The sequence below is a fragment of the Nicotiana sylvestris genome, chromosome 6 (assembly GCF_000393655.2).
Source record: "Nicotiana sylvestris chromosome 6, ASM39365v2, whole genome shotgun sequence".
NCBI lineage: Eukaryota > Viridiplantae > Streptophyta > Magnoliopsida > Solanales > Solanaceae > Nicotiana > Nicotiana sylvestris.
In genome coordinates this window covers 29,146,914-29,174,397 of record NC_091062.1, presented here as the reverse complement: position 1 = coordinate 29,174,397, position 27,484 = coordinate 29,146,914, and the positions used below count along the sequence as shown (strand labels likewise).

Here is a 27,484-nt window from a genome sequence, read left to right as displayed (position 1 = left end):
TATGTTACACTGCCCATGGAATCATACACATATATAATTTTATCTTTAAAGTCCAGAATTTCAAAAAAGTGGTGCGTAGATCTCTGGCCTGTCCTTGGCTTGTCGAAATGGAAAGAATACTTTTCTGGCAGATGCCCATGAGATACCACAGGAAAGGTCGAGGCCTTTTACGTAGTTGGCCAACTTTTCATTCGTTGATTCTTCCTCAAACAAACTAAAGTCCGTAAGTGGCTGAATAACCGCTTCTTTTTCTTGTTGTTGTTGTTCTTCTTCTTCTTCTTCTTCTTCTTCTTCTTCTTCTTCAGTCTGTTGTCTGGATATCATATTTCTCTTTGATTTGCTCTTTTTTTTATCCTCCATTCTCTTTTGCTTCCTTTTTTAATTATCTCCATCTGTTCTACTGAAGGATGAATACCATCCAACTTAGTCATATACTGATCAAAAAGTAAATCTATTACTGCACATCTTGATTTTGGATAACTTGGAAGGTGATAGCAATATTTTTTGCGCAATTAATATATGTCCACTTCAATATGCTGCAAATGAACAACAACAAATGATAACATGTGAAAATAACAACTTCAATGGTTTACTATGAATAAAGCTGAAGTTTTCCAAATTATAGTACAAAAACTTTACTATAAAAAATAAGCCGAGCTTTTGGGAAATACAGTTGAAAACCAATTCAAAAAACAAACTTAATAACTTACTTCATCCACAAGATCAGAGTCAGGATCCATAAGCTCGGTAAAGAATGATTTTGTAATATCAACTCCACCTAATCTGAATCAATTGGAATCATATTCACTGGCGTCCATCTCCAACCACTCTATAAATCTTTGCATCAATCCACTATCTTGATTAACATAATGGAAGGGACACCTTCGTGTATTCTTTCCTACTTTCCAATCTTGCCCCCTTTGCTTTTGTTTATGAACTACGTAAGGAGATCTCAACCAAATACTCACCATACGAATCTTTTTCCCCTTTTTATCTGGTTTTCCTTTTGCTTGCTCTTCCTGCTATTCCGTCACAACTAACCAACAACAGGGGGAAAACCCACAACCATCGTGGCAGATGCTTGACCAACTCCCTGCTGTTCACGACGTTCGTGTCTCTCTTCACGAACAACAACAGCAGTAGAATTACCTTCTGAATCAGTACCTTGTGTACTACCAAGTGAAAATGAACATAAATTGAAGTTGGGGATATCACTGGTGTCACACATAGGAGAACTGGAAATCTTCTTTCTCTTAGGATTTGGAAGAAGTTGCGATGCATCAGATGAGATCTGTAAAAGCAAGGAAAATATAAACATAAATAAAACTGATACAAAACACACATTAGGCAAAAAAATAGCTTGTAATCGAATTGTAGAAAATAACTACCTGGTCTAAGTGTTGAGACACAGATGGTGTTTGCATTCCAACAGATCATGTATCTTCATGCAAAAAAAAACTAAATAATACTGACTAAATTTTATAAAATAATACCAATATACTTCACACCTGTCTGTAAGGCAACATGTGTGAATTTATGTATTTTTTCTTTTTCATATAGCTGCATAAGCTCACCAAATTCTTTTTGAGCTGCCTCGAGTCTTTCTGACAAATCATTCAAAAACATAAAAAAGAAAATAAAGTATGTAAAATTTCAAACTGTAAAAAATATACTTCGATCAAATATAATAAATTCATGATCTATAGAATACCTTGACGTTTGTCTTCCACTGTGGTTTTCCCAGGCTGCATGCCTTTCTCGATATCAACATTTTCAGCTTCATTAAATTGTGAACCAACGTCGAGGAGCATTGGAGTATTCTCTGGAAGGTTTTTCTCAACTCTACCTTCATTCAATTCACCATCATTAGAGAGTTTTTGAGTTGTGTCAATTGAAGCACAACTAGTTTCAACTTCCACTGCATATTCATAAAGAGTGGGAAATAGATCAACTAGTTTTTCTATATATATATAACATAGAAAAAATTTATATAAAGGCTGAAGTTTGCCAGTTACAAAAAAAAACTTCAGCTCGACAGTTACAAAAACAAAAACTTCAGCTCTAGAGCTGAAGTTCACCAGTTACAAAACAAAACATTCAGCAAAAAAACATGCTGTAGTTTTTACAAAAAACACAAAACATAAAACAAAACTTCAGCTCCTATCTAAGGTATCATTGAAATATTATAAACTTCACACTTTATACCTGTAGTAACAATTTCCTGTGTATCACCACCTAGAAGTTCTTTGCAAATAGTTAGTGCTCCTCCATACCGATCGCCTTTCCAAATAGTGCTAGACACATCACTCGCTTTCAGTTCTAAAGTACCAACAAGTGCTTGATCTCCATCGCCAAACAATTTGCCTTTTGCAATATCACTTTCCAATGCATGTTTTTCAGTGCCAACAACTTGATCATCTGCACCTTTCTCAGTTGTTAACTCTTCATCATTTCCATCTTTACTATGTCTACAAACACTAGATTGTTCCTATCCACCATGTTGTTGAACATGTTCATCGCCTTCAACAACCGCTTCCTTACGTGTAGCATTATCATCTGCGACTTTATGCAATACATCATGAGCAGTATGTTCTTCAGTCTCAACAACTTGATTATCTGCACCTTTCTTGCTTCCAATATTCTCAGTTGATAACTCTGCTTCATCATTTCCATCTCTGCTCAATCTATTAGCACTGGAACGTTCCTCTTCAACTTGTTCTTGAACATGTTGATCGCCTTCAAAAGCCACTTCCTCACGTGTAGCATTTACCTCTACGACTTTTTTTGATGCATCATCAACAATATTATTATCCGATGGATGTTCGTAACAGTCGTTCCCCCATCATATTTTCGATGGTTACTCAAATCAAAATTGTCATCGTCCATTCCATTTGATTTGTTGACAATCTTAAACAACTATTCAAACTTTTCATCGAAATATTCCTAGAAAAAAAAAATTACTAACAATGATTAATCTGAATAACATCAGCAGAAATAAAAAGACTTCTCTATAAATTAGCTTACCTTCACTTTTACAAAAACCGCATCCACAATAGCAAATCGCTCCTCCTTTTTAAACTTATCGAAAACTTCTTTCACGATCGTGCTTCTTTCTTTTTCTGCATGCCTTTGAACCTCCATCGTTAACCTCTAGAATAGACACGCAACAAAAATTCAGATATAGAGGAAAACTTCAGCTCAAAAACATGTTGAACTTTTACAAAAACAAAACCAAAAAACTTCAGATCAAAACTTACAGAACATATTGTGTCGAGTAATTCATTGTCATCAAAGTCACTTGTAGAACGGTTAGAACGACTCTAGTTACGAGATGATTCGCCAATAAAAGGAGTTCGATTCGCTTTTTTTGATCGACTCCGACTAGGTGGTGATTCACCAATAACAGGAGTTTGATTCGATTCTTTTGATCAACTCAGAGTACGTGGCGATTCACCAGTTGAAGGAACCACGTTAAGTACCTTTGAACGAATCTGGCTGCATGGTAATTGTCCAATTAAAGGCATTGAATTCAATTCCTCTTCTATAGGAATTATATCCAATACCCTAAAGCTACGATATATCTGTTTAATACAAAAAAGTATATTATGAGAAGAAAAAAACTAATACGTCAACATATTAACATAAAGACAAAAAAAAAGTAACTTACTTCATGACTACTGAACATATCAAAAAGTTCGGGAAATTTAGGCTCTCCCACACATACATAACGTAACATTCTAGGAACCTGAGGGGTATCAAGGTACTCATCCTCTCTTATATACTTCTCCCGAATATCTGGGAAGCGCTCATAGAACCAAGAACATAACGGATATAGAAATACACCAATTTTATACTCAGTTGAATGTAATTTGTTCTGCTTGTCCAATGCATGTTTCAGTGAGTAAATGAGCTTCTCATAAGCCACATTACCCCAAGGATATTCAGTACAAACCTTATCATCTTCAACAATAGATGCATACTCCTCCATCACAGATGACTCGGTCTTTTTCCCAAACAAAATAGACTCTACAACAAGAATTTCCATAAGCTTCACAGCATCATCATTGCTCTCGCATACGTGTATATGATTCGCAACATTCTTTGGAATTTCATTCCGAGTCATAAAATCTCGAATATCCTTCAAAGTCACACCCTTGGACTTACCAAAATAGCGCTTCAGAATACTGCTCTCTCGATTAATTGATTTTTCAATATTATGTGTTGTGATCCGCAAACCACACATAATGTGAAAGTCTTCAAGGGTGAATGAAACATCATGGCCAAAAATCTTGAAACTAATCGAGTCTCGATCATTCGTAAATATTCGAGAAAGACACAAACAATGAACCAACTTCATGCTGCATTTGAAATTCTCCATAGCCATAATGTATCAAAATGTACCATTATTAAGCTTATTCCGTTGTGTAGGAGTCAAGAAAGTTGCAATTAAATTCTTCAAATCGTGGTTCCCCTTCCAGTAACCCTTACAGTTAAACCAATCTCGAAACTCAAAATATCTTTGTCCTGGTCTTGTAGGTGGAGGAACAGAGACATAAGGACCTGTGGGTATTATAGGTTGTCTAGGTGTTTTAGGTGCTCTAGGGGCATTAGCTGCTTTGCGTGCTTTAGCTGCATTAGGATCTTTAGGTGTTTTAGGTGCCATCTTTTCAAAAAAAAGTAAAACATACAAAAAATAACATCAGGACATTATCAAAAAGATCAGTTAAAACTTCAAATCTCTAAGAAGGCTGAAGTTCGACAGTTACAAAATAAAAACTTCAGCTATAGAACTGAAGTTACAAAACAAAAACTTCAGCTATAGAGTTGAAGTTCGACAATTACAAAACAAAAACTTCAGCTCTAGAGCTGAAGTTCGACAGTTACAAAACAAAAACTTCAGCTCTAGAGTTGAAGTTCACCAGTAACAAAAAACAAAAACTTCAGCTCCTAAAGCTGAAGTTTAACAGTTACAAAACACAAAACATCCAGCAACATGCTGTAGTTTTTACAAAAAACAAAACACAAATTCAAATCCAAAAATAATGCCAAAACATGAAAAAAAACTTCAGCTCCTATCTAAGGTATCATCACTTTAATAGTATCATCTATTTAACTCTCAAAATTTTTAAAAATTTGGACGTCTAATCACTGAAGAATTTATAGAATTTTCATCAACAACATAAAAACTCGTTCAAAAAACCTAAAAACACAATCATAAATATAAAACTAATGCACTTATCAAACTAAACCCTAAGAAACTATTTAATCATAAATACATGACTATTAAAACCAAAACCAGAAATAAACCCCAGAAATCGTAAAATAAAACCTAGAAAGTTAATGTAGTGTACCTGTGATTAAATCGTAATGTGAGAACAACGACGACTAGCAGTTGAAAAATCAAAACAACACAAAAACCGTTTGATTTTAGAAATGAACAAATCAAAAAACGCGAATAACGGGAGAGAGAGATAGAGACAGTAGAGAACTAGCGTATACTTGGAGAGAAAGTAGTCTTTTAATGAAGAAGGGCAAAATAGTCTTTTTTAAAAGGCTTTTTACAAAAAAACGAGTACGGGTGCAAACAGAAAGACAAAGCGGCTACAGGTTGAAAAGGGGCACCCCATGCAATTTTTACGGTCAGTTGAAGTAAATTCTAAGCCTGCCCAAATTTCTCAATCTGAAAGCATATCCCAATTCTAATAGGGGAACTTTCAGAAATCAGTATTGTTTGGAGGCATATTGCTGGGCGTGGCTATAATTTAGCTACTGCATTCTGTAGCTACTAATTGCTTGTCATGGGATGTTTGTCGTTGTATTTAGTTCGATTGTATACACAGTATTTAATTCAGATGTATTAGTTTATATAGTTTACATTGTATTTAATTTCACTGTATTGAAGTCAGTTGTATTCAAACACAAAAAATCAAGAAATAGGATGTATATCGCTCTATTTAATTCGGCTGTATATATTGTATTCAATTCGGCCTTCCAAAAGAAATGCAGCTTCTCCCCAAAAGCAGAAGCAGTTTTGACTTTTCTTTCTACAAATAATACCCTTAGCAAAATATTATACATACCAAAATAACCTTAGTTTAAACTATTAAGTACTAGATAATGACTTTTGGGATGAGCTTTCATATTTGTTGAATGATTTTTTGATATATTTAAATTATCTTAAAAGAATAAGTACTTTTCAATTTTTTTATATTTTACTTAAATAAAATAAATTTTTTAATTATTATCTTTAATACTAATAAATATTTGTGATTATTTATCTATTTATATAACATTACTATTAAGCAAATCTTTCTACGTCCTTATTCGTAATTTGACAAAACTTGGCTAAATAAAAATTATTGGTCAAAAGTACTTTTCAAATTGATTAGTCAAATACATACTGTTTTTCTTCAAAAGTACTTTTTTGATAAACACTTTTGAAAAAAGCACTTCTCATTTGGCCGATTAATGAGAAAACCTTTGAAAATAATTTAACTTTAAACTTTTTGTTTTATCTTAATGGAAAAATTTTATAACCACAGAAATATTATATTCTCACAAACTTTTATCCTTTAAATTTTTTGGACCATACGGTTCAAGGCTCCCCTTTTTTTTTTTTTTTTTAAACCCGGGCCAAGTAAATTACGTCACATAAGTACCTTTTCTTTGTCTTATTTGGTCTGGTCAAATCTGGATCTTAGTCCAATAAGATGGCCATTTCGTTTTTTGCATAAATTATACATTTCGGAGGTGATGTAAGAAAGCCCAAATGAATTCTACTTTCATCATATGGCAAGAAATGGGAAATGCTCACAACAGTAAAATTGCAGCAATCTGTTTGATAATTTTCTTGGTATATAAAGCATGGGAAGTGTTGAAGTGGATATGGATTAAGCCAAAGAAACTGGAGAATTGCCTCAGACAACAGGGACTCAAGGGAAATTCCTACAGGCTATTCTATGGAGATATGAAAGAATTGTCCAAAAGTCTCAAGGAAATGAATTCAAAGCCCATCATCAATCTATCAAATGAAGTAGCCCCAAGAATTATTCCTTATTATCTTGAAATCATCCAAAAATATGGTATGTCTAAAGATTTTTGCTTTGAGTGATTTCAGTCATATTGTTCTTCTTAGAGCGAAAGTTTTGAGGTAAATTAAAGATAAGTCAACTATAACCTTGCTTTGATTGGAGACTTTTGACCATGCCAAATTTTTCGTGTCTTTACTTATACTCTTTCTGTTCGCTTTTATTTGGCACGTTTTGACTTTTCAAGCCCCTTGATACCCATATTAATTAATACATATTTTATTGAATTTGAGAAAATAATTTAAAATGAGTTATAAATAATGTGGGTACAACAGGAAAAAAAAATTTATCTTCTCTTGATATGCGTAAAATGACAAGTAAAAATAAAAATCTATTTTTAGTATACATGCCAAGTAAAAGTGAACAAAGGGAGTAATTTTATTACTCCATCCGGTCCACTTTAAAAAAAATTGGGCTCTTTTCACACCTACTAAGGAATTTATCTTTTAGCATTAATTAATAATGAATTTGACTATATTAACCTTAATTTACTCATTGAAAATATAACAAACTATTCATAGGCTCTTTACCCCAAGGACAACAGGAACAAAAATTAATTCCTTCTTGATATTTAAAAAAATTAAATATTGTGCACCACCAAAAAAACCAAAAAATCACTTTAAATGGACCGGAGGGAGTAGTTAAATAGTACATTCTTCACTTTATCTTATCATTTACTATGACAAATTAATTTGATTTAGTCTAAACTATAGAGCCTTAAATCTTTTATACTAATGCACATGGTGTCATAATTTTATCTAGTAGGGATGAGATAAGGACTTCCCTCCAATGGTGCTAGCCTTTGAACGAAAAAAAGATTTCAATATTATAGTTAAAATAGCACGGTCTGGTCAGTTTTCGGACTGATCATTCAAAAATAGCCAGCGTTTACAAAGTCAATGAAAAATAGCCACTATTTTGCTGCAACAGAGATCTGTCCAGCATAATATACTGGAGTTCGGTGCACTTGTATATGAACTTCCAGCATATTATGCTGGACCGGTATACTTTGCTGGTTCCAGTATAATATACTGGAGCACCGGTGCTCCAAACTCCAGTATATTATGCTGGACCGGTATATTATATTGGAACTCCACTATATTATGCTGGAGTATTTTTCGGATTTTGAACAGTATTTTTATTCAGATTTATCTTTACATGAGAAGTTGCTAAATTTCGATTACTTTTAAAACTGTGGCTATTTTTTAATGACCACTTATAAATCTGACTATTTTTAAATTTCTCCCAATATTATATGTGACAACTTTTCTTTATTAAAAAAAATATATTTTAGGTTAGATGAAATGTGTGTTGTACAAGTTAACGAGATAAATATACAGTTTATTAAATATTATCATATTTCATTGTTGGCAGTTTCTTAGATTTTCTGGCATCATAGCTGAATTTTAATAATTCATCGTAATTATAAAATTATTTTTCTAAATTATATTGAATTATGAGATGATCATTTCATTTATCACATTAAACTGATAGTGGGATTTCACTTTTATTTAATTATTGTATCTTCGACTTACCTTTTCATGTGTGGGACTAATATTTTTTAATAGATAAGATGCACTTGAATTTTTTGGTGGTAATGAGTGGTAGTGAGATTCCAATCTGGGATCTCTACTTGCTATTGATACCATGTTGAGTTGTGTAAGCAACTCTAAAAACGTAGGTTGTTATAAAAAATACTTTCACTTACTTAATTATATCCTTAATATATCATTTATCACCTATTAAATATCTCGCTCGTTAAATATTTTACTTATTGGAACAATAAAAATATTTAATTTAAAACATTAAATATTTTGAAACGGTTAAGATTAGAATTGCATTGTAATTATTTAACTAGTAGCCATATTTGTTAGGATTGGCTATGTCTATTATTGCAATTAGTTAGTTAGGATGTTAGTTGATGTCTGGATATTAGCTAGTGGTAGCTTAGGTAAATAGTGGTAGATGACAACTGTGCAAACACATTATCTTGTATATAGGCGCACTACTTCTGATTTCTAACTAATGAGAAATATTTCTCCCAATCTGAAATTCTCTCGAAGTTTCCTCATCTTCTCTGAGCTTCATGGCCTTCAGCCATGGCAGTCCGAAATCTGTTTTTCTAAGACAAACTCCAACTATTGAAGCACACCAAGACGTTTCACCTTTAATATTTACTTACTTTTCCTTTAATTTGCAGATTTTTCCCAGTAAAATGAACAAAAGAATGAAAGAATGTGAAAAGGAAGTACGAGAAACAATTACGCGTCTAATTGACAACAGATTAAAGGCAAAAGAAGAAGGCAATGGCAAGGCCCTCAATGATGACCTATTGGGTATATTATTAGAGTCAAATTCTATAGAAATTGAAGAACATAGTAATAAAAAGTTTGGAATGAGTATACTTGAAGTAATTGAAGAGTGCAAATTATTCTATTTTGCTGGGCAAGAGACTACATCAGTATTGCTTGTGTGGACAATGATTTTGTTAGGGAGAAATCCAGAATGGCAAGAACGTGCTAGGGAGGAAGTTTTTCAAGCCTTTGAAAGTGGTAAACCAACTTTTGATGAATTATATCGCCTGAAAATTGTAAGTGATTTCGTGCCTGTTACTCTCGCAGTTTCATTTTATAAGGTAGTGTTTTGCTGGAAACGGAGTTTAAGAAAGAAATAAGGACGTTCATCGCATACTAAACATATTCTTAGAACTTGTGATCTTAGCGATATGCCATGGCGGTTCTATAAGAACATATCATTAAGTGTAAAATAAGAAGTTTAAAGGTTTCCAAATATAGAAATATATCTTTTTCTATAAACAAACTGAAAAGGAAAGAATGTCATATAAAATGAGATCGAGGAACTATGTAACTTGTGCTAAGAGAAGAAAACATAGAAGACAAAGTTATACTGTATATTTTAATTTTTTAGATGCATTATCTCGGCTAGAAGGTAAATCATAAGTTATACTGTACATTTGTTGCGGAAGCCAAATGTATATAATGTGAATAAGTCATAACTACTATACCAAAAAATTATGACAGCCACCAAATAATAAATAAGACAATAAAACAACAATAAAAGGAACACCAGAATTTACGAGGTTCGGCTAATTTTGCCTACTCCTCGGACACAACCAATATTTTATTTCACTTCAAAAATACAAGTGAAATAATACTAAAGAGAGAAGATACAAATGTCTTAAGAAGATAAGAAGGCAAATGAGAGGTGTGTTTAAATCCTAAACATTAGGCCTTCTTTTATAGAGGGAAAATCCCCCAACTCTTCTCCCAACCGATGTGGGACTTTGGCATTTTGCCAAACTTCAACAAATCTCCACCTTGGCAAAATTCCACATCTTCAATTCTCTCTCAATAACAAATTTTAGTTGTGTCTTCATCTTCAATCTTCAGTGTTCAACAATGTTGATCAAATCCAAACAATATTGAAACTTGATCGTAGTCACCACTTTTGTCAGCATATCAGCAGGATTCTCTGTAGTATGAATTTTCTTCATCGTGACTCCACCTTCTTCTATGATTTCTCGTAAAAAATGATACCGAACATCAATGTGCTTCGTCCTTGCATGATAAACTTGGTTCTTCGCTAATTGAATAGCACTTTGACTATCACAAAAATTGTGATACCTTTTTGTTCAACACCAAGCTCCTTTAGCAATCCTTGAAGCCAAATTGCCTCATTCACAGCCTTTATAATAGCCATATACTCTGCCTCTGTTGTAGATAAAGCAACTGTTGACTGCAAAGTAGACTTCCAACTAACTGGTGCCTTTGCAAAAGTAAACACATAACCAGTAGTTGATCTTCGTTTGTCCAGATCACCCGCAAAATCTGAATTACAATATCCAACTACAGACTGATTGTCTTCCTGTTCAAAAACTAACCCAACATCTACAGTATTATGAATATACCGTAGAATCCACTTCACAGCTTGTCAATGCTCCTTTCCTGGATTATGCATATATCTGCTAATAACTCCAACAGCTTGTGAAATGTCAGGTCTCGTACAGACCATTGCATACATCAAGCTACCAACAGCATTTGCGTATGGTACCTTTGACATATACTCTCGTTCAGCTTCATCCTTTGGCGACATAGTAGTACTCAGCTTAAAATGGGGAGCAAGTGGAGTACTACCTGGCTTAGTCTTGTCATCTATGCCAAAACGTTGTAGTACTCTCTTCAAATATTCTTTATGAGATAAACAGAGTTTCTTTGAACGTCTATCTCGTATTATCTCCATGCCAAGAATTTTCTTTGCCTCACCCAGATCCTTCATCTCGAACTCCTTCTTCAGTTGAATCTTCAACTTATCAATTTCTTCTGAATTCTTGGAAGCTATCAACATATCATCAACATATAGGAGAAGATATACAAAGGAACCATCTTTAAGCTTGCGCAAATACACACAATGATCGTATTTGCTTCTCTTGTACCCTTGCCGCAACATAAACTCGTCAAATCGCTTGTACCATTGTCTAGAAGATTGTTTCAATCCGTACAACGATTTTTCAAGTTTGCATACCATATTTTCTTTTCCAGCAACTTTGAATCCTTCTGGCTGAGTCATGTAGATTTCCTCCTCCAAGTTTCCATGTAAAAATGCAGTTTTTACATCCATCTGAACTAGTTCCAAATCCAATTGTGCTACCAAAGCCAACATAATTCTAATGGAGGAATGTTTTACAACTGGAGAAAACACTTCATTGTAATCAATTCCCTCCTTTTGAGCATATCCTTTGGCCACCAATCTTGCTTTGTAGCGAACATCTACTTGGTTAGGAAATCCTTCTTTCTTTGCAAATACCCATTTGCACCCAATTGCTTTCTTTCCCTTCGGGAGATTGGCCAATCTCCATGTATGATTCTGATGAAGGGACTGTATTTCATCATTCATGGCAATCCTCCACTTATCTTCTTCTGAACTTTGGACAGCGTCTTTATAAGTGGTAGGAACATCATCAGCTACAATTGAGGTTGCACAAGCAACCGTCTCTATGAGACGAACAGGTTTCGTTATTGTTCTTTTTGGTCTGCTGGTTGCTATTGATTCAAGTTGTTGTTGAGGTTCCTGAGTTGGAATCTCCTCTACTGACTCTCCTTCCAAAGGGTAATCTTCATTTGTTTCCTCCTCTGCTTCTTGTGTAGGAAAAATAAATTTTCCCTCAAACTCCACCTGCTTAAAAGCACCTTCATTTTGTTTGGTATCTTCTGTTACCTTATTTACCATAGCAGATTCATCAAAGGTAACATCCCTGCTGAATATTACTTTCTTTGTCATAGGACACCATAAGCGATATCCTTTGACTCCAGAAGTAATTCCCATAAAAATAGCCTTCTTTGCCCTTGGATCCAATTTTGACTCTGTCACATGATAATATGCAGTTGAGCCAAACACGTGCAAAGAGTCATAATCTACAGCAGGCTTTCCATACCATTTTTCAAATGGTGTCTTGCCATCAATAGCAGCAGATGGTAGACGATTAATGAGGTGGCATGCATATGTAATTGCCTCAGCCCAAAATTCTTTGCCCAAGCCAGCATTGGACAACATACACCGTACCTTCTCCAGCAAGGTCCGGTTCATACGTTCTGCCACTCCATTCTGTTGTGGTGTATGTCTAACAGTGAAGTGTCGGACGATGCCATCATTTTCACAGACCTTATTGAAATGATCATTTTTGTATTCACCTCCATTGTCTGTGCGAATACACTTGATCCTCCTGCCTGTTTGATTCTCCACCATCGTCTTCCATTTGAGAAAAATTCCCAGCACTTCATCTTTGTTTTTCATTGTATACACCCACACTCTTCGGGAAAAATCATCAACAAAGGTTACAAAATAGTGCTTCCCACCCAATGAAGGTGTTTTGGAAGGACCCCAAACATCAGAGTGTACATAATCCAAAATGCCTTTAGTATTATGGATCGTTGTACCAAATTTAACCCTTGTCTGTTTCCCTTTGACACAATGCTCACAAAACTCCAAGTTGCAAGCCTTTACTCCTTTTAACAATCCTTGATCTGATAGAGTTTTCAAGGATTTTCCTCCAGCATGTCCCAAGCGCATGTGCCATAGCTTGGTTGCTTCTGCCTCTTTGTCGTCACTGGATGTCACTGTCGCTGTCCCAATAACTGTACTGCCACGATAGCGGTACATATTATTATTCTTCCGATTAGCCTTCATTACCACTAGTGCACCGGAGCATACTCTCATCACTCCATTTTCTGCAATGATTTTGAACCCTTTTGATTCTAGGGCTCCTACAGAGATGAGATTCTTCTTCAAATCCGGTACAAATCGAACATCTGTTAATGTTCTGATCATTCCATCATGGTTCCTTAATCGTATTGAACCAATGCCATATGAGGTAAGAGGGCTGTTATCCGCTGTGTGGATGACTCCATATTCTCCTTCTTGAAATTCCACAAACCAGTCCCTGTTGGGACACATATGATAGCTACAAGCCGAGTCCATCAACCATATGTCTGATGATGTTGATGACTCTGTTGTAACTAATGAGAAGTCTGAATCATCACAATCAGCTACATTTGAATCCATAATTGCCTTTCCATTGTTATGTTTGGCCTTATTCTTCAACTTCGGACAGTCTTTCTTCCAGTGCCCTTTTTCTCGACAAAAGGCACATTCATCTTTGCTGGGTCTGGATCTTGACTTGGATCTTCCCTTCTTTGTCCTCGTTTGATTTTGAGGACGACCCCTCACAAATAGTGCTTCTCCTTCTCCGCCCTTCTGTTTTTCTCGCTTTCTTTGTTCATAGCTGTACAAAGCCGAACAAACTTCTCTGAGAGAAACTTCGTCATTTCCATGGAGTAGAGTAGTTTCAAGGTGCTCGTACTCATCAGGAAGTGACGCCAACAACATCAAGGCCAAGTCACCATCATCATAAGTTGTATCCATATTTTGCAAATCTGTGACCAACTTATTGAAACTGGTGATATGTTCATTCATCGTGGTACCAGGAACATAGGTGAAGTGAAACAGTCTCTTCTTCATGTACAATTTATTTTGACTATTTTTCTTCAAAAATTTATCCTCCAGTGCTTTCCATAATTTACTTGCAGAAGTTTCCTTTGTGTATGGATATTTCTGCTCTCTAGCAAGGTAGGATCGAATGGTACCGCAAGCAACACGGTTGAGAATCTTCCAATCTTCTTCTCCAATAACATCTGGTTTCTTTTCTTCAATGGCCAGATCTAGCCCTTGTTGAAAAAGGACATCTAGAACCTCGCCTTGCCACATCCCAAAATGTCCGGACCCGTCAAATATTTCTACCGCAAATTTCGCATTTGACACAATTCTTGTCATAAGCGAAGATGCCAATGATGACGTATTGTTGACACTTGATGTAGATTCTTCTTGTTTATTGTCTCCCATCTTTGACACAAATATTATTTAATAGCTGACGACACAAATCAAGATTATTTCCTTTCTGGTGTGGAAGATCAGACTAAGCTGCAACCACAGAGCATACTCAGACAGAACCTTGACTCAGTTACCAAGATAAATCTTTTCTGATGTGGAAGATCAGACTATGCTGCAACCACAGAGCATACTTAGACAGTACCTTGGCTCTGATACCAATTGTTGCGGAAGCCAAATGTATATAGTGTGAATAAGTCACAACTACTATACCAAAAATTATGACAGCCACCAAATAATAAATAAGACAATAAAGCAACAATAAAAGGAACACCAGAATTTACGAGGTTCGGCTAATTTTGCCTACTGCTCGGACACAACCAATATTTTATTTCACTCCAAAAATACAAGTGAAATAATACTAAAGAGAGAAGATACAAATGTCTTAAGAAGATAAGAAGGCAAATGAGAGGTGTGTTTAAATCCTAAACATTAGGCCTTCTTTTATAGGGGGAAAATCCCCCCAACTCTTCTCCCAACCGATGTGGGACTTTGGCATTTTGCCAAACTTCAACAATCTCAGTTGTTAGTTAAAATTGAAAATGGCAACAATAAAAACCAGTTGTACTACATTTTTATGTTTTAACCAGTATACCTCATGACTAAATTCAAGACATCTATTAGCTTCCATCAACAAGATTTGTAGAAAGATTGCAGTACATTTTAGTTTGTTCACAATGTAGATAGAACTTCAATGAAAAGAACACCCCTGATAATAATATTTACAATTTATTTTATTTCTCAGGTGACGATGATTTTGTACGAGTCTTTAAGGTTATATCCACCAATAGCAACTCGTACTCGAAGGACTAAGGAAGAGACAAAATTAGGGGAACTAGATTTGCCAAAGGGTGCACTGCTCTTTATACCAACAATCTTATCGCATCATGACAAGAAATTTGGGGTGAAGATGCAAAGGAGTTCAATCTGGAGAGATTTAGCGAAGGGGTAGCAAAGGCAACAAAGGGGCAAATGATATATTTTCCATTTGGTGCAGGACCACGAAAATGCATTGGGCAAAACTTCGCGATTTTGGAAGCAAAAATGGCTATAACTATGATTCTACAACGCTTCTCCTTCGAGCTCTCTCCATCTTATACACACTCTCCATACACTATGGTCACTTTGAAACTCAAATATAGTGCTCCCCTAATAATGCACAGGCTGTAGTTTGATGACAAATCAAGTCCTGTGAGAATAAGCTATCCGAGGAATTCAGTTCCTATACTAGTTTGACAGCATATTAATTTGACCTGATGTTTTTATATATAGTCATCAATATACCTTTCAGTGTTGCAGCATACATCTATCTATTTCAATATGTTACATCATTCTTCCTAGAGTGATACCTCACATGTTTCAAACCGTCAAGAAATACGATATTAAGTACATACTGTACTTAGTAGTTCTTTAAATCATCATCTTTGCCTATGATCTCAGAGTTCAACCAATAAACATTTTACTCAAGATGCAAGGATGATAATAAGCGAAATCTGGGTGATTTAGCTATTGTTTATGCTTCTGCTTGATGATATTCCAATGATATATTGTGATTAATTGATAAATTATGGGCTTTAATAGTGAATTGTATACATTTCAGGTAAAGAAGCGTATATTACGTAATCAAATATGATTGGAACCATTTTGGAGCAATAAATGAAAAACCCCTCGGAATTAATTATGGTGGAAGAACAAGAAAAGAATCAAGAATAAGGGACAACTGGACTAGCGCGGTCAGGTGCGCGGCCGCGCTAGTCCAGATTTCGGGAAAGGTTGTTTAAAGGGGTAAAATTGGAATTTCTTCATAATCTCACTCAATTTACATAAAGCAAGAACTCCATTATTGGAGTTAAGCTGATGGAGAGTGGAAGATCTGATTTTTAGAGAGAGAAGGAGGAGGAAACTCATCTTCAACTATCAAAAATCAATAGGAACATCAACTTGGAGCAAAGATTGAAAGAGTTTTTCTAAACCTTCTCTTAGTATTTACGTATATTATGTTTAAAGATTTTTATTGTTGTTATTTGTATAATTATGAGTAGCTAAAAACTCTAGTATTCTTGGGTCATGGATGTTAGATGATCTTGTTGTTTGAAGCTTAGATTGAAGATCTTGAATCTATCGTTATGGGTTGTTTATTTGATTCCGCTTTTAATTATTTTACTGCGTAGCTAACAGTGAAATATTATTTACGAATCTTGAGTTAAACTTGAAAAAGAAAATTCTTGATTGCATATAGAATCAAATAGAGCAAGATCCGGATCCTGGGCATCGGGTGAAAGATTTGCAATTAAGATAGACATATACTTAATTGTCTTGTTTGGTTGAAAAATAGGAGTTGTAAATGTATTCTTGCTAATATTAATACCATAGACATATAGGTATTAGTTTAACTTGAATAGATGCATAAGAACTCGAAAGATTCTTATGAATATTATTAACCCTATAATCAATAACCCGGATAATTCAATAAATCAATCTTAAGCTAAAATAGTAGCATGATCTCTAGCAAGTCCATGACCCTGGAATATCTTTACCAAAATTGTTATCAAAATATTGTGTAATTGGTGTAGTAATTTTGTGTTGAATTATTGTGCAATTATTAAGTAAGTTGTAAATTGGTTCTTTATATATTTTGTGATAATTTAGCTTGAATTGATAATTGTTTGAGTCTACATCAGTCGATAAGTTGATCACAATTCCTCGTGGGAACGATACTCTACTTACTACTATATTACTTGTCGATCGCGTGCACTTGCGTGAGTGTTTTGGTGGCAACAAGTTTTTGGCGCCGTTGCCGGGGAAGTTGAAATTAGCTACTTGACTGTTTTAAAATTTTATTAGGTGTTGATAAAAAATAAAAAAATAAAATAAAAAAACCTAAATTTTCCATCTATTTTGTTTGTGTTGCGCAGGCTCTTCTCTTGAATGCGGAGGAGTAGAAGCACAAACAACCTCTTCCCTTTTGATCCTGAAATTGAACGAACAATTCATAGAACAAGAAAGGAGTGGGAAGCTAGAAACAAAACAGAAAGAGAGTTGGACATTCAAGTTCAACCACAGCCAACAGTGATGGCAGGTAATCAAGAACGTGCGATGATAGAAGCAGCAAGGCCAAACCTTGCTAATATGACTCAAGCCATTGTGAAGCCTGAAATCACCGGTCACTTTGAGCTTAAACAGTACATGGTGCAGCTGATACAGTCCACTGGGCAATATGTTGGTCTATCTCATGAAGACCCACAAAGGCACATTCAAAATTTTTTGGAAATAACGGATACTTACAATTATCCAAATGTTTCCAAGGATTATGTCAGGCTGACCTTATTTCCCTTTTCATTATTGGGGGATGCTAGAGAATGGTTGCAAAAAGAGCCAGCTAATTCAATCCACAATTGGGATGATTTAGCAAAGAAATTCCTAATCAAGTTTTTCCCCACCAAAAAGACAAAGTTTTTGCGGAGTCAGATTCTTGGGTTTCAACAACGGGATGGTGAAACTCTTCGCCAAGCCTGGGAAAGATACAAGAAACTACTTCGGGATTGTCCTCATCATTGTCAAACTGATGAAGTACTGGGTCATACTTTTGTTGATGGATTGGACGAAACTTCCAAAATGAATCTTGATTCAGCTTGTGGAGGTAGTTGCATGGCAAAACCATACAGTGAAATACAACTTCTGCTAAATAACTTTACTGCTAATGATCATAATTGGCAAGGTGAAGGAGAACCAATGAGAGCAATTAAACAGAAAGCAGGGTTACTTGAACTGGATGACATTTCCGCCATGAGAGCAGATTTAGCAAAATTGGCAAATCAAATGACCAGAATGACAATGGGACCATCACAACCAATGCAGCAGGTTCAACAAATGTCAGTTTGTTGTGAAATGTGTGGAGATAATCACACAAGTGATATGTGCCCAACGAATCCTGAATCTATTTATTATGTGGGGCAACAAAGCAGAGGGCCGATGAACCAACAGGCACAATATGGGAACACTTACAATGCAAATTGGAGGAATCATCCTAATTTCTCTTGGGGTGGAAATCAATCAAATCAGAATCAATATAGACCCCAAGGAAATTTTAATCAACCTCAAAGGCCACCACAACAGGCAGAAGAAAGTACAAATGATTTATTAAAAAAATTGTTGCAAGACAATCAGCAACTCAGAACGGACTTCAGAAATCTTGAAAGGCAAATGGGACAACTGGCTGCAAATCAAAATACTAGACCTGCAGGGGCACTTCCTGGTGATACAGAGAAAAATCCTCAAGTGAGTGCAATTAAACTTAGAACAGGAAGAGAGTTAGAAGAAGTTTCATCAAAGAAAAAGAACAAGCAAATACCTGAAGGTGAATTAATTCCCAAAGCAACACAGGAAGTAAGGAAAGATGATACAATTTCAGCACCTGTAAATATTCCAAGACCACCACCACCTTTTCCACAAAGATTGCAGAAAAAAATGACGATCGCATGTTCAACAAATTTCTCTCTATGTTGAGTCAGATTCAATTGAATATTCCGTTGGTAGATGCGATTCGTGATATTCCAAAATATGCCAAATACATAAAAGACATTGTGGCTAACAAGAGGAGACTGACTGAATTTGAAACAGTTGCACTTACTGAAGAGTGCACTTCAAGGGTCCAAAATAAGCTTCCTCAAAAGCTTAAGGACCCTGGCAGCTTTACTATCCCTGTAAGAATAGGCAATGTTGATGTAGGTCATGCACTTTGTGATTTAGGAGCAAGCATAAATTTGATGCCATTGTCTTTGTACAAACAATTGGGTTTGGTAGCTCCAAAACCCACCACAGTGATGTTGCAACTAGCAGACATGTCCATAGCTTACCCGGAAAGGGTGATAGAAGATGTGCTACTGAAAATTGGGAAATTTATTTTCCCAGCTGATTTCATTATCTTGGATTTTCAGGCCGATGAAAAAGTTCCTATTATATTGGGAAGACCTCTCTTGGCTACAGGTGATGCTATAATTAAAGTAAGAGAAGGAAAAATGATCATGAGAGTTGACAACGAGGAAGCTGTTTTTAATGTATATAAAGCAATTCAACTTCCTCGGCAGTATGAAGAATTGTCTATGATATCTGTCATGGAGATTGATGAACAACTTGTTACCTCAAGTGTATATTTGCAGGATTCGTTAGAAAAAGCAATTGTGTTGTTTGAAAGTTTGGAGATTAATGATGAGGTTGAGGAGATGAAACATAATTTGAATGCAACATGTGAATATATAAAAGGTTTTAATCCCTTTGAACCGTTGAACAGGCCAGATGGTCCTCCTCTAAAAGCCCTCAGTTGAAGAAGCTCCCAAATTGGAATTAAAGCCTTTACCTTCTCATCTTCATTATGCTTATTTGGGTAGTTCTGAAACGTTACCTGTTATTATTTCGGCTGACTTGTCTGAATTGCAGGAGGAGAAATTGTTAAGAGTACTACGTGAGCATAAAAGAGCAATTGGGTGGACAATGTCCGACATAAGAGGTATTAGTCCAGCTTTTTGCAATCATAAAATTCTCATGGAGGAAGAGCACAAGCCAAGCATAGAACAACAACAACGCCTAAATCCGAACATGAAAGAGGTGGTAAGAAAAGAAGTGATTAAATGGCTTGATGCAAGTATTGTATTTCCAATATTTGATAGCAAATGGGTAAGTCCGGTCCAATGTGTTCCAAAGAAAGGAGGAATGACCGTAGTAACAAATGTAAATAATGATTTGATTCCCATTAGAACTGTTACTGGGTGGAGGATTTGCATAGATTATAGAAAATTTAATAATGCCACCCGGAAAGACCATTTTCCCCTTCTCTTCATTGACCAAATGCTTGATAGATTAGCCGGGCAGGAATACTACTGTTTTTTGGATGGCTACTCGGGATATAATCAAATTTTTATAGCCCCAGAAGACCAAGAAAAGACCACATTTACATGCCCCTATGGGACATATGCATTGAAAAGAATGTCATTTGGTCTTTGCAATGCACCTGCGACTTTTCAAAGGTGTATGATGGTTATTTTCACTGATATGGTTGAAAGATTTGTGGAAGTATTTATGGATGATTTTTCTGTATTTGGATGTTCTTTTGATGAATGTTTAATGAATCTTGATAAGGTCCTTGCTAGGTGTGAAGAAACAAATTTGGTACTAAATTGGGAAAAATGTCATTTCAAGGTACGCGAAGGCATAGTCTTAGGGCATAAAGTGTCTAAGAATGGATTGCAGGTGGATAAAGCAAAGGTGGAAGTAATCGAAAAATTACCTCCACCAACATCCGTTAGAGGCATTCGCAGTTTCTTAGACCATGCGGGCTTTTACCGTCGTTTCATCAAGGATTTTTCAAAAATCTCATCTCCTTTGTGCAGGCTTCTTGAGAAAGATACATCTTTCAAGTTTGATGATGCTTGTCTGAAAGCATTTGATGAGCTGAAACGAAGATTAGTTACTGCACCGATTATCATTTCTCCAGATTGGAAACTTCCATTTGAATTGATGTGTGATGCAAGTGATATAGCCATTGGAGCTGTTTTGGGGCAGCGGAAGTAGAAAATATTTTGTTCCATTCACTATGCGAGTAGAACTCTTAATTCATCTCAAATGAATTACACTGTTACTGAAAAAGAGTTGCTCGCAGTAGTATGGGCATTTGATAAGTTTAGATCCTATCTAGTGGGGACAAAAGTCATAGTTTACACAGATCACTCAGCTATAAGGTATTTATTTGCAAAGAAAGATGCCAAGCCAAGGTTAATTCGATGGGTTCTTCTTTTGCAGGAATTTGATTTGGAGATTCGAGATCGAAAGGGAACAGAGAATCAGGTTGCAGATCATTTATCCAGGCTGGAAAATAGAGGCCATGTCACTGAAGGAGAATCAATCAAAGAAACATTCCCTGACGAACATTTGCTAGCTATCACTTCGGATGAAACCCCGTGGTATGCTGATTATGTGAATTTCATTGCAAGTGGGGTGACTCCACCAGAATTCACAGCTGACCATAGAAGAAGGTTCTTACATGATGTGAGATTTTACATGTGGGATGAGCCTTTTCTATATAAGCAATGCGCAAATCAATTGGTAAGAAGGTGTGTCTCTGAGGAGGAGATGAATGCAATATTGCATGACTGTCATTCTTCTCTTTATGGAGGTCATCATGTGGGAGACAGAACTGCACAAAAGGTTTTGCAATCAGGTTTTTACTGGCCACAATTATTTAAAGATGCACATGCTTTTATTAAAAATTGTGACAGGTGCCAAAGAACCGGAACGATCACGAAGAAGCACGAGATACCTTTACAAAATATTTTGGCAGTAGAACTCTTTGATGTTTGGGGAATAGATTTCATGGGACCATTTCCATATTCTAATGGGCACAGATATATTTTGGTTGCAGTTGATTATGTGTCTAAGTGGGTTGAGGCCATTGCTCTTCCTACTAATGATGCGAAGGTAGTGGTAAGTTTCGTAAAGAAGCACATTTTCACACGCTTTGGAACTCCAAGAGTGTTGATAAGTGATGGAGGAACACACTTTTGCAATAAATTGTTGAAAAATGTCCTAGAAAAATATGGTGTGAGACACAAGGTTGCTACTGCATATCACCCTCAAACGAGTGGTCAAGTTGAAGTGTCAAACAGGGAGGTAAAACAGATTTTGGAGAAAATTGTGAGCGCAAATAGGAAGGACTGGTCTGGTAAGTTAGAAGATGCATTGTGGGCTTACCGAACTGCATACAAGACTCCAATAGGTACTTCTCCATACAGGTTGGCTTATGGAAAGGCATGTCATTTGCTTATTGAGCTAGAACACAAAGCTTATTGGGCAATCAAAAAGCTAAATATGGATATGGACTTAGCCGGTGAAAAAAGACTGCTACAACTCAATGAACTTGATGAGTTTCGGTTGCATGCTTATGAAAATGCCAAGTTATATAAAGAAAAGACCAAGAGGTGGCATGATAAGCACATCCAACATCGAGAGTTTGTGCTGGGTCAAGAAGTTCTTCTGTTTAATTCAAGGTTAAAGCTTTTTCCAGGAAAGCTTAAGTCTCGTTGGGCAGGCCCTTTCGTTGTAGTAAGCGTGACTCCTCATGGAACAGTTGAATTACGAGACACAAATTCAAGTGGTACTTTCTTGGTAAATGGGCAACGAATTAAACATTATTAGGGTGGTGACATCCAACGTCACAAAACCTCAGTAGATTTAATTGATGTATAATGCAATATGGTGTCATGTCGCGACGTAAAATAAGGCGCTGGTTGGGAGGCAACCCAACGATCATGGTATTTTTGATTATGATGTTTATTGTGTACTAATAAATACAGGTGAACGAGGGTTGACGCTAAGGTAAAAAAAAAATCAGAAATCGCTCAAGTGTGCGGCCGCGCACCTGACCGCGCATTTGACCGCGCTACTTTGGGGTGCTCTCTGGCTTGGCCGCGAACCTGACTAGCGCGGCCGTGCATTTGACCGCGCTAGTTCAGTGGCTCTCTGTCTTGGCCGCGCACCTGACTAGCGCGGCCGCGCATTTGACCGCGCTAGTTCAGTGAAATTTTTCGTTTTTTTTAGTTTCTTTTTGTTTTTGTTTTTATTTTAATTTGTTAATTAAATTACTATCCTACCCCCCTAATTACCCTTATCTGAACGCCCCTCTCCCCAAAAACCCCCATTCCAACAAATTATCTCTCTCTCTAACCCAATTTCCCCTCTTCAAAACCCTTCTCTTCTCCAAACCTTTTTTCCACCATTTTTGCTTCACCATTTTCTCCCAAACAATCCCCATCAAATCTTCTTTTCTATCTTCACATTCATCTTCTTTACCATTCTCTTCCAACAAAGGTATGAATTCTTGTTTTGTTTTCTTTTATTTTTCTATTTTTTTTCCAGATTTTTGTTTATATGCAAATAAAGTAGTTATAGTTGTTAAAGTTGGTTTCTAAGAATGGTGTTGATATTATAAGTTGAAATGTTAGTAAGAAATTAGTTTTAAGTTCTAAGTTCTTCTCTTCTTTTATTTTTCTTGTTATTTTCCAAATTTTGTTTTTATGTTTTAAGTAAATATAATGATAGTATTGATGGGTATTGTGTAATAATAGTGAACTATTCTCGTATAGTTCTTTTATACAGAGAATAATGTTAGTGATAATTTAGTTTTATTTTTATTGCTATTTTTCGAATTTCTGTTGAAGTGTTTATACATATGTTGTGTTAATTGTACATAAATTGTATGTATAAATTAGTGAAATACTTGGGGGTATTGTTGGTTGATGAGTGTGGGGAGGAGAACCACTTGATTGGTGATGTTTTATGGGTGAATAAGGGTGATTATTGTTCTAACAAGTGTAAAAGGGGTTATGATAATACAATGCATGCAATGTGTTTGTGAAAAAGCCTCCATGAATAAGAAAATGTAGTTTGTGACCAATGATGAGTGTGAAGTCTAAGTAACCCCATTGAGCCTCGAATTTTGGATTGGGCTATGTTAATATGTTATTGTCTTGCAGGTATAATGACTAACTCTAGAAAAAGATGTACCACAGGTCCTTCCTCAAGCAACCAAGTAGGCAAAGCTAGATCACGAGAGGCAGCAATTGCACGCCCATTTGATAATACAAGATTTGTTTCAGCCAAAGCTCAGGACCGATTTGTAGAAAAAGCTGAAAAGAAACCAATTCCTGAAAGAGGTGTTGACATGAGAAAACTTCAGCGCTTGTGCCCTCATATGCACGATGAGTTGCTGAGAAGGGGCTTACACATATTCGTCAACGAACCAGGTGAGGCAAATCTCATGGTTGTAAGAGAATTTTATGCCAATGCTCCAGATCATACAAATGGAATAGTCACAGTGCGCCAAAGAGCAGTGAATGCTTCACTTGAGGCAATTTGTACTGCTTATCAGCTGCCTGCACCTCCAGAGGAGCATAATGACTTCTATAACTATGGTAAGGCACCCACATACGAAATTTGGGAAAGATTCTTTGAGACCATTTTGGCACCTGGCAAGGAAATTTCATTCTAATGCACTCACATTTGAAGCAAAGTGCTGGTTGCATCTCATATGCGCCCGATTGATCCCATCACACAATAAAACGGAAGTCAATGGACCCCGAGCTTGTCTTGTCTGGTGTTTTGTTAATGGTCACGACTTTGACGTAGCTAAAATCATGTATAATGAGATGTTCACTCGCTGCAAAATCAAGAGGTATGGATTCTTCTTCCCTTCACTAGTTACTCAACTATGTAGGGCTGCTAGTATGCCAGAATATCAACCTGCTGATGGGTTGGTTGAAAAGGAAAGCAAGTTCCGAGCTGATAAAGTGACAACGGGGAAAGAGCCGGAGGTAGTAGAGGTGGTAGAATCAAGCAGCTCTGATGATGATGACGACGATGAGGAGGAGGAGGAAAATGAGGCAATGAATGTTGAAAGTGAGGCGCAGCCAGAAGCACCCCGTGCATCAGCTGCAAGACTGTCATCAGCTGCGAGACTGTCAAGATCAGCAGCACCAGCAGCAACATTATCACGAGCAGCTTCATCTTCCCGATCTACCAGATTGCCTCGTCAAAACACATTGGAAAAAGACGTGGAGGATCTTCGCATCACTATGACTGGGTTGGGCAACCGTGTGGAGGAGATAGCTGACCGGCAAGTCAAGTCGGAGAAAAAATTTATGGGTTGGCTCAGAGCATTGGGGCGTGCATGTAATGTGAATCCTGACACTGTCTTAGATCAGGAATGAAGTTTCGGGGAAGTATTTTGCCTCTTTTCTTTTTAGAAATGAAAGTCATGGGGACATGCCTTACGTTTAAGTGTGGGGTGGAAGGATGGTAGTAATTATTATGGATTTTTAGGTTGTTTTAATTGTTTTGGATTGTTGGAATGTTTTGGTGGTGTGGTACAATATATAATGTTTTGGGATTGCATGATTATTTCACTTTTGTTTTTAAATGTTTTGGTGATTTAGTATTGTTGGAGTAATTGTTCTTAAAACATATTTATTTTTTTAGTAGTAATATTGGCGCGGCCCGATGACGGATTCTTTTGGATAGGAGTTCTTGAGGGACTGAGCTTATTGAAAACAACAAAAAGATTTTTATTTTTATTTTTGGTATTTTTAGGTAGTATAACAAATCTCCCTTGGTTTTTCTTTAAGCCACGGTTATTTTCCAAGGGTTTATGCCGAACCGGGCATATGTAGTTTTTCAGTTAGCATATATAGAAGAGAACTCATAGCGTTGACACCTGAACACAATAGAACTTAGAGTGTAACGCTTAGTCTTAATTGTTGAATCTCACCGAAAGTGCCTTAAATTGTATGTTTGTACTGAATTGAATGCTCGTAATGGAGTGTCTTGATGAGCTGATCTGGAATGAGTCATATGCCATGTGTGGTGAGTATTTGTGTAGTCCATGCATTGTATTTGTGTCTAGAACTTGCCCGGTATGTGAATTAAAGCAAAATATTAGGTGATGCTCGATTTGAAAAATGATGTTAGACTTTCTTTGACCTTTTTGAGCTTAATTGCTTATCACAAATAAAATTTGTCCCTAGTTAACCCTTTTGAGCCTTTAGACTTTTGTTTGGCACCCGCATTACAAGCCTATACACTTTTGTTCTTAATTGACAGTGTTTTGATCCTTTTACCTCTTAAAGCACTTTAATTGTGAGAAGAACGCTAAAAGAAGTAAGAAGGAAATAAGTGTGGGGTGGCTTTTGAGTGGAACCAATAAAAGGATGAAAGGTGCACTTATGTTGTAAATGAATACACCACTAGCAGAAATTGAGTGACAAGAAAAATTACATTGTGTTTTGCTCTAGTTAGTGGGAATGAATTAATAGAGTGCTTAAAGAAGAAGGGCGTATTTGTGGGATGACATTGTGTATAAATGAGAAGTAGGTTGAAGAATTTATGCTTAAAAATTGTGGGTGTGTTGTGTTAAAGTGCTTAGGGGTTGAGTCACTATTCCTAAATACATCTTACCCGTCCCTTAGCCCTCATTACAACCATGAAACAGTCCTAATTGATTTTGGATTGAGCTAGCCTACATTAGTAGAGATTTACATTAAGGACAAGCTTATGGTACCAATTGCATGCATGTGACTTTTATTGTGAGAGTGAGTGCTTTAATTGATTATTATAAGTATATGACTAGAATGTGCGGAGTAATTACCAAATATTTCTTATTGGCATGATGGTGAGGGCATATGACTTGTGACAGAAAAGAAAATCTGGACTTCTGTGAAGAGCAAGTTGAGGAAGTTTGAATATGCATGGCACTTGACATTCAACTTTAAAGTTAGGATTGTTCACTGCTAGGAGCAACATATGTACATTGTTCTCGGTGTAATGCGTTAAGGGAAATAGTTGAGTGAAGGGATCTTTAGAGATAGTTCTAATATAGTAGTTTGATTGCTCGAGGACTAGAAATGGATTAAGTGTGGGGTGTTGAAAATAAGCGAAATCTGAGTGATTTAGCTATTGTTTATGCTTCTGCTTGATGATATTCCAATGATATATTGTGACTAATTGATGAATTATGGGCTTTAATAGTGAATTGTATACATTTAAGGTAAAGAAGCGTATATTACGTAAATCAAATATGATTGGAACCATTTTGGAGCAATAAATGAAAAACCCCTCGGAATTAATTATGGTGGAAGAACAAGAAAAGAATCAAGAATATGGGACAACTGGACGTGTGCGGTCAGGTGCGCGGCCAGATGCGCGGCCGCGCTAGTCCAGATTTCGGGAAAGGTTGTTTAAAGGGGTAAAATTGGAATTTCTTCTTAATCCCACTCAATTTACATAAAGCAAGAACTCCATTATTGGAGTTAAGCTGATGGAGAGTGGAAGATCTGATTTTTAGAGAGAGAAGGAGGAGGAAACTCATCTTCAACTATCAAAAATCAATAGGA

At 36.2% G+C, this 27,484-nt stretch overlaps 1 protein-coding gene and 1 pseudogene across 1 annotated transcript; one reads left to right on the top strand and one right to left on the bottom strand.

Moving 5' to 3' along the window:
• Positions 1-512: 512 nt before the first annotated feature.
• LOC138870413 (uncharacterized) lies at positions 513-4,384 on the bottom strand. The gene is made up of 12 exons (XM_070148216.1): positions 3,668-4,384; positions 3,480-3,581; positions 3,025-3,150; positions 2,966-2,975; positions 2,531-2,778; positions 2,206-2,488; positions 1,712-1,918; positions 1,509-1,604; positions 1,389-1,393; positions 1,042-1,291; positions 711-778; positions 513-536 (listed from the first exon to the last, which is right to left on the bottom strand). Exons 1-12 carry the CDS (start codon positions 4,382-4,384, stop codon positions 513-515), a joined length of 2,136 nt encoding a protein of 711 aa, XP_070004317.1.
• A 2,367-nt stretch (positions 4,385-6,751) lies between these two features.
• Positions 6,752-16,143, top strand: LOC138870412 (cytochrome P450 CYP72A219-like; annotated as a pseudogene).
• Positions 16,144-27,484: the final 11,341 nt, after the last annotated feature.